Here is a 15,890-nt window from a genome sequence, read left to right as displayed (position 1 = left end):
ATATTCAGAGTCTGTCCCCTCCTCCTTGCCGATTTTCTGTGTGCCTTCTACCTGTGATGCAGTAAACTAGAACAGAGCCAGCCCAATAACCACATGGAACAGGGGGCACATACACACAACAAGAACAATGATTTTTGGTGGATACAACAATAATTTTACATCACAAATTGACAAAAAGCCGGAACCAATGGTTAAATGTTATAAAGCATGTAATTCTTTCAATTATAAGTCTACAAAACAAATGCTCTGTGCTTAAATGATGATAAGATCTACAATACCAAAACCAGTGCAAATGTGGGTATGACAAAAAAGGCAATAAGAATTCATTGGTTAGGACAAGGCGCAAATCCTAGTATATAAAAAATTAGAACAATTCATCAATTTAGTGTCCATTATGCCACATTCGTTGACGGCGTTTCAACACAACTGTATTTAAAGGTTATCATCAAGACTACAAATCAAAAAAAGAATTCCAGAGCAAGATATACGTTTGATCAATGAATGGAGTGGCGGAAAAATTATGACCACCAAAAGATCGAGTTTGGGTGAGCAGGCATGAGTCAAGGATCACTCGGCAGTTGTGCATCACTGTTGATGCCAGCAGTGTAGATTTGGGAGCCGTGTTGTCACAGGGAAAGGACAACAATGATCATACCATTGCTTTTCCATCCAACACGTTAAACAATCATTAACGCCAATACTCTGACTTTTAGGAGATTCTTGCTTGTACCCAGGCAGTCAAGAAGTTAAAACCTCATGTTTGGGTACGAAATTTAATTTATTCACAGATCACAAACCTCTCATGTCAATTCTGAATGGTCGTAATGTTAATTCCACAAAGGCAACTGCTAAATGGATACGTCTTAGTTCCAAACTATTGGACCATCATTTGGAAATTGAACATATACCAGGGGGAAAATAAGAAAGCCTTTCTCATTTGCCTATTTCTGACGATATACAAAAAACAATGGAGGATGAAGTGAATGTTTGGTTGCTATTGTATGTTGGTTTGAAAACAAACACATATAAAACAGAATGGAGAGATGAAATTACCAAAAATCCTGAAACGATCAAAGTTGTGGAACTTGTTGTTGAACGATGGCCTCCTGAGAATTCCTTGTCACATTACATTCAACCTTACAGTAAATTTCAGAATGATCTTTCACTAGAGAATGTTTTCTTTCTTAGAGATGTCTAAATAGTTTCACCATGTAGTATTAGAGGATTACTTGAAATTAATGAAACATTCAAAAGGTGATGGGAGGCTGCTTGCAATAAGTCTAATCACAGGCAACAGCTCAGGGTAGCACTCCAACCCATCAACCTTTTGCTCACTATGCCACCTCAGTTTGGTCCTAGTCATACGCAAATCAGTCTTGACCCTACTCCTCATGGCAACAATTCAGAATGAACTGCAAAGCCAGGTCGTCCGTGAACCAGAATACAAGCAACCTAGGACCGGATTCACCCTAGTTATGGGCTCATCAGCCAGGTACAGCTTTGGTCCAGTGACACAGGAAGCATGGGACCTATGCCTGAGCATACCCATGCCACTTAGGAAGGTGCATGAAACATACATAAGTGTGTCTTAGTGTTACTTAAGTCCCACTGTTTGTGGCTCTGAGGGGCCACATAGCGAATGACAAGTTATTCCCTAGGTGGTTATGTAGAATTAAAGCCAAGTTAGAAGTTAGGTCAGAATGTGATCAGAGTAGAATGTCTGCAAATGACAGAAATACATTTTTTTTAAAGTCACATGAAATATCAAAGTAGGTATGAAATATTTAATGGGACACAGAACCTGGTCAGTTGGTAATCTGGCACATATTAAATTGCCTAGTAACATGGTGAAGAAAGTCAGTTTGAAATATGCACCTGTTGAGGAACTTTCTGAAGTGAGTGCTAGTGGATGGTGCGTCAAGGTAATTAATGGTCAATGGTGGGATTACGAACGTGTAGTGAAAGTTGGAGTAAGTCAGGAGAAAGAAAATATTTCATGTGGCGTTCAAGGGGAAAGTGATGTGGATTTTGCTTCAACATTGAGTTTGCAGAGAGAAGAAGGCTTGGGTCATCGTCCTCATGAAAGACAATTACCTAACAAATTCAAGGATGTTGTTATGTCTAGGAAATAAGATAGTAACATTTCTGCCAAAAGCTATGTTAAATTTTGATGTCACAATATGCTCTTACTGTCTTGATGTACCAGTCTATGATGATAACAAGTTCACGGACTGCATTATAAATTTGGAAATGAAACTGGAAATATTTATTATACATTTTGATGTCATAAGATGTTTTAACATATTATATGTCAATAGATTTGTTGTTGGGAGGTGTGTTGTGATTTAGTGTTATGCGAATGGCTGATCATTTTCAGAATTCTTGGTATTTGTGAGAGACATTGAGAATTCTGGAATGATGAGCTTCGAGGGGAGAAAAGTGACAGTTGAAACTGGATGCAAGCTCAGTAGTACTGTTGGTTTTTTTGCTCCATTTTTACTAATTTTCTAATAAATATTACCTTCAGTTAAAGTGAATCATGTGAAGATATTTTCTTTTCGATACCTGCTGAGCTTGCAAGATGAAAAAAACGTTATCATCATACAGGGGTGAATGTGAAGGTGGCTTACAGATGTTTTTCATAGGCTACCACTGTGGACGTTTCTTTGTAAGAACTGACCAATTGATCTAAGATAAGGATTGTACCTCCACCCAAACACAGACCTCAAATGTCTCTAAAAACATTTTGTTCTGAAATTAATTTAACATCATGGTTCTGGCCACTACTGTTAAGCCTGTAATCTTTCCAAGTAATGCTGCAGAAGCTTCATGCATCAGATTCACAAGGGGAAGTATCTGGAGAAAAAGATTATGTCCCAGACATTTTATAATTCTTGCAAAGGTGTTTTAAATGTTATCTTTTGGTGGATGGTTGTCAAGGGTGAACGTCCACGTTTGAAATGTTTTCTATATTAGCACATCTGGATGATGTCAAAGAATTGCCTACTTTCATATATCAACTTGGTCTGATGGGGTGGGTCCCACAAGTATATCAAGATGGCTCAAGCCACATGTGAGGCTTTTTGCTTAGACGTTTTGTCTTGTGCAGTCTCCTGCACTGGAGTTGCTCTTGGTTCACTGTGGTTCCTGTTGCTAACTGCTGACTATGGGGCAATGGGTTCCACCAAAAGGCTCTACTGGCCTTTAAAGAAAGAGTAGTGGCTTACGCCACTAACAATACTGGATCCTGGGCTCTGATTTAAAAGTAAACAAAACTCAGACCTACATTTAAGATAGAAATTAGGCAAATATGGTATAAACAACAAGAGTAATGTTTTGAAAAATAACAATAGAGGCGAGGGAGAGTTTGCCAATGTTTCTTTACCACCAAGTAAGCAAATGTTATACTTGTCAGTTAATAAAGCATTAGACAGAAGCCTGTAAATGTCACTAATTTTTTCCTAAATGCACTTGCTGTAATTCTGCACAGATAGGTATTTTATGACTGTGTCCCTAAATGGGTCATTGGAAATGGCCCATTGTGAAAGAGCAGGAACAGACATATTGCACGGATCCTTTCCAGCAATTGATTACTTTGAATAATATAGTTGCTTCTTTTACTAAATGCAATGTATTATGAATGGATGAGTAAATAGAAGGCTTTGGGAAAGAACATTCATGTTTAGATGTTGAACCCATCAGAAATATTGGAGTAGATAGATCGCTCGAGTACCACAGGACTACTGGCAGGGTCCTTTAGCAAATCAGCAGGAGTTATTTCAAGAAGAAACCAAACAATTCCCGAAAAAAACAGAAAGGAGAAAAATGTTGCTACCATACATTTAAGTGTAGTCTTTTGAGGTGTCTTCCTGATGTATAACCTGGGGCAAGCCACCAAAAATTACTGTAAACCCACCACACCTTGCCTCACGTATCCTGCTTTCACAAGTGATAGGTTTGAGGATTCAGCTGTTGCCCATGGGGTTGCTGTGGCTGCCTCTGAAAATTATGGTATCCAACCAACTTCAATGTTTTAACAATGGTTTTCATTTTTACAATAGCTTCATCCGTATTATATACAAACAATGAAGACATGAAGAATGTGAGGTCAAAATATTTTGCAGTACATTCAGACTGCAGGATGCAGAACCTGTTTCAGTATCACTCAAACAATAACCCGATCCAGTGTTATAATCCACTCCTTCCGAATTTCCTTCAAAACCTTCTTTCAATTTCTGGGAAGAAACTTCATGAACACTTCCGGAGAAACCAATAAAGCGCACTTAATAGAGGCCCATGAGCACTGTGGAACATGCTGCACAGAGGAACATTGATGCTCTCTAGCAGACCTTGTTTCCCAGAAAATCCACACACCTGTTCCATTTGAGAAACTAACAAAGTTGACGATTCCTCTGGATCCTGGTCAGGATATAAGTAATTTGCAGAGGTAAGTGGTGTGTCCTGTTCTTTTTTTGCAGGCCTGCGAGCTCTCAGACTATCTCGTTCTAGGTACAGAGGCTGACGTCTAGGTAAAATATTGGTGTTATGTCAATGGCAGAAAATGCCGTAGTAGTGAATGCCATGGAAAACTATGCCTAAACACCAAAAAAGATAGTTTTTCAGAGTCAGAAATGGCCAGCCAGTTTCAGAAGCAAATGAATACCTCTCATGGAACTTCTTCTGATTTGAGAACCTGATGCTAAAGGTTCTCATTTTCCCCCAGAAACTACAACTTGGCCCGCTCACAAGCTTCCTGTCTTTCAATGTACTGTATGGACTCTCATTACAAATGCAGTTCTCAATGGTGTGTGAGTCTGAAAGATAAAATGGCATAAACTGAGTGTACATCCTTCTGAAACTACCACAATATGAACCATAGGGACCAAAGGGAAGCTGAGAAGAAAATGACACTGGAAAGTGTAAAAAAACAAAATTCCCCTATCAGATTGCTTACACAAAGTTGTTCAGTGCAGCACAAAACTCCATTCACACTTGCACTTGCTTTCTTTAGAGAAAAATATTGCTAAAACAAGCAAAGCTATGGTCAGAGATTCTCACTTTGTCTAGCAGACAAATTACCTGCCAACCTGACACTTAGGTGCATTCCGGAAAGTGGATCTTATAGAATCTGGAAGGGGAAGTGTTATAATTTATTCCATTTATTACTTATAGACCACTTCGATTGCTTTTTTTGTCTCTGGAAAGAAATATAGATACATTCTTCAGCCGACTGCACAGTTTTTAAAAATTATCATTTTATCTGACAAATCGTGTATCGGTTTCCCACGCTGGAGATGTTCTAAATGAATCAAAGAAAATTTCATAAAGGAAGTACCGAATTAGTTGGTTCTAATATTACTTCCATCAATGTTATTTGAAAGATTACCCCCTTGTTAAATTGGCAGGTGGCACATCTAATGTGTTTGAAACAACATGAAATAAGAAGAGAGATGAGACCCGACTTTTCTCTTGAATATTCAAAGATCACGCTTGCCTCCTTCCACTTACCTGAAAAAGGGTTAATTCTGTCTCCTTCGCATAATTCTTGAGGACACAGGCCTTCCTTTTTTTTTGGTTTTATTGGTTTTAATGAAAAGACAGAGGTCGCAATCAGAGGACCTATTATGATAAAGAACACCAACATTAAAAAAGGTATTGTTAAAATACTAAATATACTAGTAGAGATTGGGGCAAAGATAGATCTTCCAGTGTTCACGTTTCAGTGTTATTATTCTCAACACAAATGCTACCAAGGCTGTACATTACATAACGTCGGACCTGATTTAGATCCTGGCAGAGAGAATACTCAGTCACAAATGTCACGGATATCCCATCCGCCATATTATGATCCCCGTAGGCTACAATGGGGTCCTAATACATCAGATGGGATATCCGTCACGTTTGGGACAGAGTAACCTCCTCCACCAGCATGTAAATCAGGCCCTTAGCTAGATGGTATAAAATAAATATATCAGAATACAACTTCAATACCTTAAGTAATTGTGTGTGGTGCTGAATATTAATACAAGCTGTGAACAAAGGGACGTTTGTGCATGGATCTTAATTCCGTATTTCGCAGCAATGAGCATAGCCCAAACATTTACCCATGGTAATTTCACTGGGAAATGCCTGACAACATTTGTTGAGGTAAAGAGCTGGAAAAAGAAATCACAATATGCAGAAACCGGTGCTGTAAGCACTGATTCTGCATGCTGTGCCTGATTCCTACCTGAAAAAAACTGCTAAGAAAATATTTTCCCTATCAAATACATACACTATCCCAAGGGTACTAAATATCACCCTATTGTGCTCGTGAGCAATTGATGCATTAGTCTTTTTGTAAAGGAAGATATTTGAAAGAGAATCCAGGTTCAGTTTTGTTCAAGGTGTTAATATGGAAAAGCACTTTTGCCTCTTATCTGATCTCTTTGACAAAGACAAAATGTCTAGTTGTTTAAACATTAAAATTACACACTACTTTCTCATTCTAAGATATAAAGTGAAATAATATTAAAACCAATTATACTTATGCAGTCCAATAAGTAGAAATAATCAATTCTCAACAGTTACATGCAAATCATTAATTGAAATGCAATAATGCACTTTATCATACCAAACGTTAATTATCACTCTTTCAGAATAAAGTCAAAAGTATCAAAAATGTGGGGAGGCCTCATTAAATGACAAACCTTTTACATGCTTATCACCAATAAGAGATTGACAATGCCACTGTAATTATGAGCTACTATAGTGCTCTATTTCTCAGGAAACTGCTAATAACCCCTTACAGTCGTTTTTGTTTAAAACGGCATGGCTACAATTTGTCAGGAATATGAATGAGCCCCTGTTAACTTTATGCTGTGAAACCACTTTTGTTATGCACCTTGGCTCACTAAAGTCCAAAAACTTTCCATGGCACGAATGCTAGAAGGAAGCATTACATTGGTTCTCCTATGGACATCTGCAAAGGTAAAATACTTAAAAACAGAAGAAAACAGTAGCAGCATTAAATGAGAGACATGTTTAGTATGTTTCTCAAGAGAGGCAAAGTCTCAAGACTCTAAACAGATCACTGGTGAATCACTATTGAGTAAACCCTCTTTACATGCAACCGAGCTCAGATAGCTTTAGACACATTTCATTAATTCCCTATTTATCAAACATTTTGGAGAAGGCAGTAATATTACAGTTATAATGCACTGTCAAAAACTGTAAGCTGCCAGACCCTGCACAAGACGGTTTTTGGGAACAGATGGAGGCAGACTTAGACATATCAGCTATCAATGAGCTTAAGATAATAGCAGACAGCAGCGGTACTGGAGCTGCAATTTTACTAGATCTCATTGCAGCATTTGCTATTGTCAACATTACCTTACTCGTTAACACATGGGTAGTTTAAATATTAAAGCTAAAGACCTTAAATGACTCTCCTCCTTCCTATCAGAAAGAACACAAGCAGTCTGGCTAGATAAATAGGCAGTACCACTGGGATTCCTGTTATCGCCCTTACCTTTTAACCTTTATGTCTTCCCAGTGGCCCAAATCCTTCAATAATTTGATATTAGTTCTCATTAGGTGAAACCTACCGAAAGTGCAAGCTGTCTGGGTTCAAAAGCCCATCATCTGTTGTTTTTGCATTAGTTGCCCTAAGTGGGAAGGACATGCCCAGACATGGGTCCTGTGCTTGCTATGCTCCCAGATTTAGGCTACGCTGGCTGATGAGGGACGATACCCTGAAGCCAGTTCCAGGATGCTTGATTCTGGCCCAGGAGGACCTGGCTTGGCAGTTTGGGCTTGACTGTTCCATGAGAAGCAGGGTCAAGACTGATTTACATATGGCTGGGTCCAAACTGGAATGGAGAGCCAAGCAAAAAAAGATGGATTTAGGCCCCAATCTGTGATTGGGGGTGAATGTTTGACATTGTTCAGCAATCCGTCCATCTTCTGTTTTTGCAAAAGACCTATTGTTAGCTTACTAAGATTTTACAATGGGCTTAAAACCACCCACTACTTTTTATTAGTTGTCTGTGTTATCAATATCATTTCCTTGCTTCTAATTCAAGCGCTTGCCTTGTCTAGATTGTGTTTGTCCCTCCTTGGTGCAATTCCTCTTTACTAATGCCCTTCCACAGCTCACTTTTAGGGAATTATTTTTTTCTTTTGCTTAAGCACTAAACAAGAGTGCATGTGTTTTCCAACTCTCTCCCCCATGCATTTCTGTGGCCCCTCCTACTCGTTTGTTCTCTCTCATTCATCTATTGATTCTCACTTGTTTCATTTTGTTAAAGCACTCCAAAAGTGCATGTTTTCCAACCGTCTCCCTTGTGTGCTTCTCTCTCCTTTTCCACTACAGTGTTGCTCTTTCTCATCCATGTGCTTCTTTGTCCCCACCCTGCTCTCTTTGTCGGTGTGCTACTCTCTCCCCACCCCAATCTCCATGGTGCTCTAGCATGACTGTGTGCTTCTGCGGTGTTCTCTCCCTTTTGTCTTCTCCCCTCCTCGCCTTCCATGTGCTGCTTTTCCCATTCCTCACCCCCACCCAGTCTTCCCTATCTTGTCACAGTTCCCCAACACCAGCAATCCCTTTTGTTTTTAATTGCTGCTTTTGTGCTTAAAGAAACATTTTTTTTAAATTTATTGATCCAACTGTCATACGCCATCTATGATCGTAAACCAAAGGCAAATGGCGCCCACATCATTCAGCTGGCATATTCTGACACATGCATGTGTCAGTAAAATGACAAGGCCGTCACTGCACCTTTTTAATTTTGATTAGCCTGCACAGCAACCCAGCAATGTACAGCACTGCTAAGAGCAATTGTGTACATCACTCACATCAATGTATCACGTTTTATATTATTATCATATAAGAAACACACAGTGTATTTTGCATTTTTTTAATTTTGCTCAATGGACTCTCACCATCAATGCTTTCATCCACTTCAGACTGGATTTTGGAAATGCTGTCGTTTTAGGCACGCCCGCAAAAAATCTTTACCCCTCCCGTCTCCCCCTGAACCCCTGTATATTCAAAATACAGCAGCCATACTACTGCCAAGGTTGGGAGAAATTCCACCAAAAGTCTGAGCATCTTTAGTGGCTGCCAATGAGAAACAAATGCAGGGTTCAAGGAGGCCTGCACTGTATCCTGCGACTGCCATATGGCCAGCCAAATCTGCTCTTTGGAGCATGCAGCCATTTCCTACTGTGCAAGACTGAAGGATATACACAACAGTGGTTGGATGCCCAGAGAGTGGGGTGCAGGGCCTGGCCAGAGGTGAGGCCCTAAGCCTTACCCTGGTGCACACAGCCATAGGATGAGTGTAACGGGGGCTGTCGCCTGTGGAAAGTGGGGTGCAGCCTATGGTTGAAAGTCATGTGTAGCTGGGGTAGAATGTCCATTGAGGGTGGGGCACGGGTTTGGGAACAGGGTCTTGCGAGTCAAACCCGGGTACAGCTAGTCTATGAGGCATTGCAATAGAGCTCAAATTACAAAAGGTCATGTGTTGTAGGGGTAAGCAGCCCACTACAGGCTGTGGACAATGCCTACAGCCAATATCAACTACTAACAGCCAAAGTCTCTCCTCAGTGAAGATTAGCTGTAAACAGAGAATGAGGTCAACAAAACAGGAAGGCTGGCAGTTAGCCACAATCTAACCCTCTGCAGATGCGTGACCACAGCTGCGCATGGCCTTTGGGTAATGTGCAGCAAAGTCGGCTGCAGGGCCTGGCCTCTACTCCCTACATCCAACAATCCACAGGCATCCACTCCTCACATCGCTAGGCCTTTGGCGATTTGCAGTTGTGGTAAGACGGAGGCCTGGCCCTTAGCCAGGCTCTGTGTGCAACCTTCTGTGGAAGGCAAACCCTGCCTTGCACACCCCTCAACCAAGCACACTGGTGGGTTAGCTGCTCAGCATGGTGGTGGGTTAGCTGCAGGGTGAGGACTGAGGCCACACCCTGCTCTCATCCTACCTCATACAGCCAACCCCATGTTTGACTGGTAACCAAGAGTAGCAGTAATACACAAAATACTTTTTTCTTCTTACTTTTTACAGGATTTGTGAATTCTGCAATGCAAATATTTGTTGATACTTATTTTATTGCTTGGGGCCCCAGGGGAACCCTCACAAGGTTCTTGGGGAGCAGGTTAGGTGAAACCCACCCCTCTTACTCTGCAATTCTTTTTATTTTCTCCAACTGATGCTTGTTGCAGCTTGCTGATAATGGTGGCCGCAAGAAAACTTTTTCTGAGATGGCCAGCCATTCAGTGTGCAGCAGATTTATGAATTTGCAGCCAGAATAGTGAATCAGCAATGCGCAGAGATAAAGCTCCATTGTCCCATGATACACCTTTTAAAAAAAATAAAAAAAAAGATTTGTGAATACTCTATGGTCTCACAAGTCAAGATATCAATTTAACCTCTTCATGCACAGACAGGAATACTTTTTGAAAGCTAATTTCTCGAAAACTACTACACCAAACCAATTAAAGGCACTTCCTTGAGAAAAACGATATTTGCATGCCAAGTTTGGTGTAATTTCATGCAGCTGTTTTTTAAAGTTTTAAGCAGCTTAGAATCCTATGCGAGTTAAAATGGCAAACGCCACTTTTGGGACCTTACCCCAACTTTATTTAGGTCCTTGCTTGATGAATCTGCTTGAAACTTGTCATGAAAAACCCAAAGTGGATGCACGTTTTTCTTGAAAAGTTTTGTACAGATATGTTGAATGGCACCAAAGTAATTAAGAGAACAAACAAGCATTGGCAAATGCAATAGGACATGCCAATGTGAAATCTGTTGAAGTTGTTAATGTTTTTAAGAGATGCTGCACAGCAGCGCATGACAAAATCATGAAAATAAATGCTATGGCATGGCCAACGTTGACCGTGTCATATTTCTTTTTTTATAAAGTCATGTTGCACAGCAGCCCACACTGCTGTGCAATATGTCTGAAAAAGGCTGGGGGGTATAGGGAAAACAAAACAAGGGAGGTGGGAGTACAAGGCAGGGGAGTGAGGGAGGGAAGAATAAATAGTAGGTCAATCAAATCGGGAGCAGCTGACGGGCACTGATTAAGATCTTTAAGGCTCTACTGCAGCCCTGTTAAACATATATACATGGTGGTAATAGCACCAGTGTAGTTATAGTTTGATCTGGCTTTCAAGAGGAAAGGAATTTTTTGCTTCTTTATCAACCTGGCTGCCGTTTGACGAATATGCACTCAGTTCAGCTCAATCTTTGAAAGTTTTGTACTGATTCATCAAGCAGTGGGCAAGAAAAAAGGGGTGGAAGCAAAACACTGATTTCCCTTATCCCATTACAGATAAATGAAAAATGGCTAAACAGAATTACATCAAATTTGGCAGAAAGTTAGAATGTTACTCAGAAAGTTTGCTTTTTTATTATTATTTGGTGTAGTCTTCAAGAAATTTACGTTTGAAAAAATACTAGGGTTGTCATCACGAGGTTACTCTCCTAGAATAGTTATTGATATATGGACTGCTATGTACCACAGGACTCTAACAGTACAGAAAATGAAAAAATATTTGAATCCCACTGGCTAAGGAAAGCTCCCCTCCCAACAACCAATGGGGAACTGCGGTACCTAGAACATTATTGCAAACTAATTGGCCAGTCATAACATCTTAGCAAAATGTGGCAGTGGCAATTACAGAACTGGGGAACTTGGCCCTTCTGTGAGGTACTGCCATAATCTTCTGGGACTAACTGTACAAATATAAACCCTATGGTACACCTGTACCATGTAAGCTTTCCTGACCATGCATGAAAAATTGCACAGCTGGTTCTGCGAGAGTACTGTGGTATCTGGAAAACTTTAAAAAGAAAAAAACAAGAAGAGAATGCAGGTTGGGCGCAGGTGGTCGAAGGAGGTGCAATTTGGGGGCTGGTTGCACACGTGAGGGGCTGAGCCAAATGCCCGTAAGGCCAAACCCTGCACCATACAGGCGAAGGTTTTGCACAGCATAGGTTGGCCCCGCATGCTAAGGGTTGGCCGTTGATCTAATTTAGAATCTGATAAAAATAAAAAAAAAGACTGACTGAAAAAAAAAAACAATTAAAATGACGTTATAGTTAGGTGTTGACATGAGCTAACATTTCAAGACCCAAAAATCACTGAAATACACCAACCCGAGTTTAGTTGAGTAAGTTGACCTTGCACCCCCCATCATTCACTGCTTATGACTTCACATTTTACATCACGTATGACGTGTTAAAACATTAAAAAAGAATGTGAGTTTGGGGGCTTTGCGAAGAGATGGGTGGTTTTTCTTCCATGCTGGATAATAAATAAGCTTCCAGCAAACTTTGTCAAATGCTTACTAAGTGACTACAAACTCAGCAGTGGAAGTATTCTTTTCGACTATCATCAATGTACAAGCATCTTCACGCTTGGCACCAGAGGCAATTTAATGTAGTCAAAAGAAAAAAGGCTCAGAAGAGGCAACAGAGACTAAATTGTCATCTAAAATGTCAAATGTAACTGATATAACTTTGAGAACAAGTACCAGAAATTTTGTTTCCGAACGAAGCAATTTCGTTAGCTTGTACCAGGTGTTTTTTTTTTTTTTTTAGCAAGGAATGCAGATTTCTTTGTAAAAACGGCTTTATGCATGATGGTGAGAGCTTTGAAAGTAATACATTTTTGTACAGATAGCCAATGCAACATTCTTAGAACATGGGAAACCAAAGCATGTTTTTTGAGGTCTCGGAGCCGGCGAGCAGACACATTTTGAGTAAGTCGAAACTAGGACAAGAGGTGAAAAAAGCATATCTTGGACATTTTGGAAACATGAGAATTCAGTCCAAGACTGAATCAATAAGTATGTCCAGATTGCGGACTTGTAAAGCACCAGCCGGAAGGTGGCCAGTAAGAACCTGGAGCTGGTTTTGTTTTTGGGGGGTTGGGGGCGGGGGTTAGAATTATTTCTATTTTGTTGTGTTTAATTTTTCAGGGGGGTTAGTCGTCATCCACCAATGGGTTAAAAGTTTCCACTTTCAAAGGAGAGACCCAGCTTTCCTCAGAAAAGATGTGTGAAATAAAGCGAAGTATCACTGGTGGACACAGAGAGTCATACTTTCATCTGGTTGAAGAGGTATGCCAATGGTCTCAAATAAATGGTGAAAAGCAAAATGGATAAGATAGAACCCGTTATGTACCACATTCAATGGTTCTTGGTTCTGAGGAAAAAGGGTTAAGCATATCTGATGAAGTGGCTCCAGGTCCTTTGTATTTATTAGTCTTCGAAAATCATTTGCAGCAGAGGCCATTGTCAATTCAGTGCTCATTTCAGGGCTGAAACCAGTGTGAAGAGGATCAAGTCTATAATTGGATTCCACAAAATCCTAATGTTGGACAAAAACCCATTTTCCCAAATAATTTTGGCAACTGGAGCAGCAAGAAAACAAGTCTACAGCTATTTGGGTCTGAGGGATAAAAAAATAAAGGTTCTATTACAGTGTTAGAAATGTTGGTAGTCGGTTTGCACCCTGTCCAAGTTGGGACTCTCACTCTAATTAGGATAAGGGAGATACCCAGCTCAGAGAACCCCTGCTCACCCCCTTCCTAGCTTGGCACGAGCAGTCAGGCTTAATCCCAGAAGCAATGTGTAAAGTATTTGCACATAACACATAGTAATACCGTGAAAACACTACAAAATGACACCACAACAGTTTTAGAAATAGACAATTTTTATCTGTGTAAAACAAGACGAAAACAAGAAAAATACAACATACAGTAGTAAAGATATGAGTTCTGCAAGAATTAACTTAAAAATACAGTTCCTTGAAGTCAATAGCTCCACCTGGGGCCATTACGTTGTCCTGAACAACAAATCCCACCGTTCAGGTCGGCCATGAATTCTCGGGCCAGCTACAGTGTAGGGAAGACCCGCAAACAGTATCTTGGAAATGTAGGCCGTTTTGATCCTCGCTATGAGATCTGAAGTGTGGCGTCGCTGGCATTGGTTCCGGAGGTTGTGCAGGGGCCATTGGGCCCTTGAAAGCACACACGCTGCAGATCGAACTCCGGGCTGATGACAAAGTCAGGAACACTGGCGTTGATGGCGTCGAGGCTGCGGTGTAAAGCGGGACGATGCGATGTGAGGTGCCCACAGGTCACGATGCAGGCAGAGGCTCGGTGACGGTATCCTGCGGCGTCGGCGAGACCAGGGCTGCAGTGTGGTGTCCAGGTCTCCAGGTTGCAGTTCAGGCACTGGCGGCATCGTTGCTAAAGCGCTGTGGGAAACTGCACTTAAAAGATATTTAAAGGCAGTCCCTATGTTAACCTATGGGAGAGGTAGGCCTTACAATAGTGAAAACCGAAATTGGCTCTATTTCACTATCAGGACATGTTAAAACACAACAGTACATGTCCTACCTTTTAAATACACTGCACCGTGCCCATGGGGCTACCTAGGGCTTACCCTAGGGGTGCCTTACGTGTACAAAAAGGAAAGGTCTGCAAGGGTGTCGCAGAGTTCCTGCACACACAGACACTGCAGTGGCACGTCTGAGACATGTTTACAGGGCTACTCATGTGTGTGGCACAATCAGTGCTGCAGGCCCACTAGTAGCATTTGGTTTACAGCGCTGGGCCCACATAGTGCACTTAACTGGGGGCTTCCTAGTAAATCAAATATGCCAATCATGGATAAACCACTCACCAATACAATTTACACAGGCAGCACTTGCACTTTAGCACTGGTCAGCAGTGGTAAAGTGTGCAGACACAATAAACCAGCAAAAGTGATCTGAGAAGATAGGTGGAAAAAGGCAAAACGTTTGGGGATAACCCTGCAAAAAGGGCCATTTCCAGCACAACCCCCTCCCAGCCTAAAACCAGGGAAGGCCAATCAATACCTTGCTGGACTTCCCTGCTTAGGGCGACAGAACCTGGACAATGGTCCACTACTGCAGGGGCTCTTGCCAGTTCTACGCCTCTCTGAACACTGGTGAATCCCTCGGCCAAGACTCTCAGGGACCACTGAACTAACCTGGGCGGAACCCTTCGCTTCATCTGAGGACTCCATCTGTACAGCACCTAACCTTACCTTGCTCACAGATGCATCCCAGTAGTCACGAAGTACCACCATGGCCAACAGTGTGATGTGGCTCCTTTCACCCCTTGGGTCTGACTTTAGTCCCCACCCCATGGTAAACTCTGACTACAAGGAGACAACAACCAACAGAGGCCACTGACAGCTCTCAGTGACAAGAGCCAGGCTCCAAGCCATCCTAGGGTCTCAAGCCTCTGTGGATTCGAAAAGTGAGAGGAAGTAACTCAAGGTGACTTGCACCCTTCTTCTACTTCACCTCCCACCGGTTCAGAGGTGGAATGCTGAGACTGGTTACTCAACTGAGCGTCTGTACCCTCAGGATGAGCCGAGTACAGAGGTGGGCTCTCCCTCCCCCTTCTCTCTTGCTGGGGTCCTATACCTTCCAATTTGGAGTGGTACCTTCAGAAAACTAAATTGTTAGTGCGCCTTTGGTGGTCGCCCTTCCTAGTTCCCGACACCTGGGGCAACTCATTCCCAAAAAGGCAGTCTATGGGGATCTGGGGACTAACTATGATCCTCCTCTAGGTCGCCTCCCGACCCCACTCTAGTGATACCAGGCCCATACAGCTGAAGAGGTCTTGCCCATGGGCTGGTGTCACCCAAAACACCTGGCAGGTGTATTGCTCTGGTGAGACAAGCCTTGCCACCATCATGGTATGGCTAGCCCCACTGACCCTCAGAGCAGTGACAGGGACCACGTTCAATGTCACCTGGTGGAAGTGACGATTCCCACCCTCAAGGATTACCAACTCACACTCCGAGTCCACCTCCCAACTAAGGGATATCATGGAGTGATCTATGACCTGCC

The 15,890-nt window shown here is 41.8% G+C and overlaps 1 protein-coding gene across 4 annotated transcripts in view; it reads right to left on the bottom strand.

Moving 5' to 3' along the window:
• LOC138292722 (zinc finger protein 135-like) overlaps positions 1-15,890 on the bottom strand; it is a 178,858-nt gene that overhangs the window by 116,415 nt on the left and 46,553 nt on the right. For 3 of the 4 annotated variants that reach the window (XM_069231454.1, XM_069231457.1, XM_069231455.1), the window contains exon 3: positions 5,509-5,619. The exons of the other annotated variant lie outside the window; for it this stretch is intronic. In XM_069231454.1, the coding sequence (XP_069087555.1) occupies positions 5,509-5,619 (111 nt within the window). The remainder of the gene's footprint in view (positions 1-5,508; positions 5,620-15,890) is intronic. 4 annotated transcript variants of the gene reach the window in all.

Source organism: Pleurodeles waltl, chromosome 4_2, assembly GCF_031143425.1.
Source record: "Pleurodeles waltl isolate 20211129_DDA chromosome 4_2, aPleWal1.hap1.20221129, whole genome shotgun sequence".
In the NCBI taxonomy this organism is placed as follows: domain Eukaryota; kingdom Metazoa; phylum Chordata; class Amphibia; order Caudata; family Salamandridae; genus Pleurodeles; species Pleurodeles waltl.
Note: the sequence above shows the minus strand (reverse complement) of the source record. Positions and strands in the feature narration are given on the sequence as shown.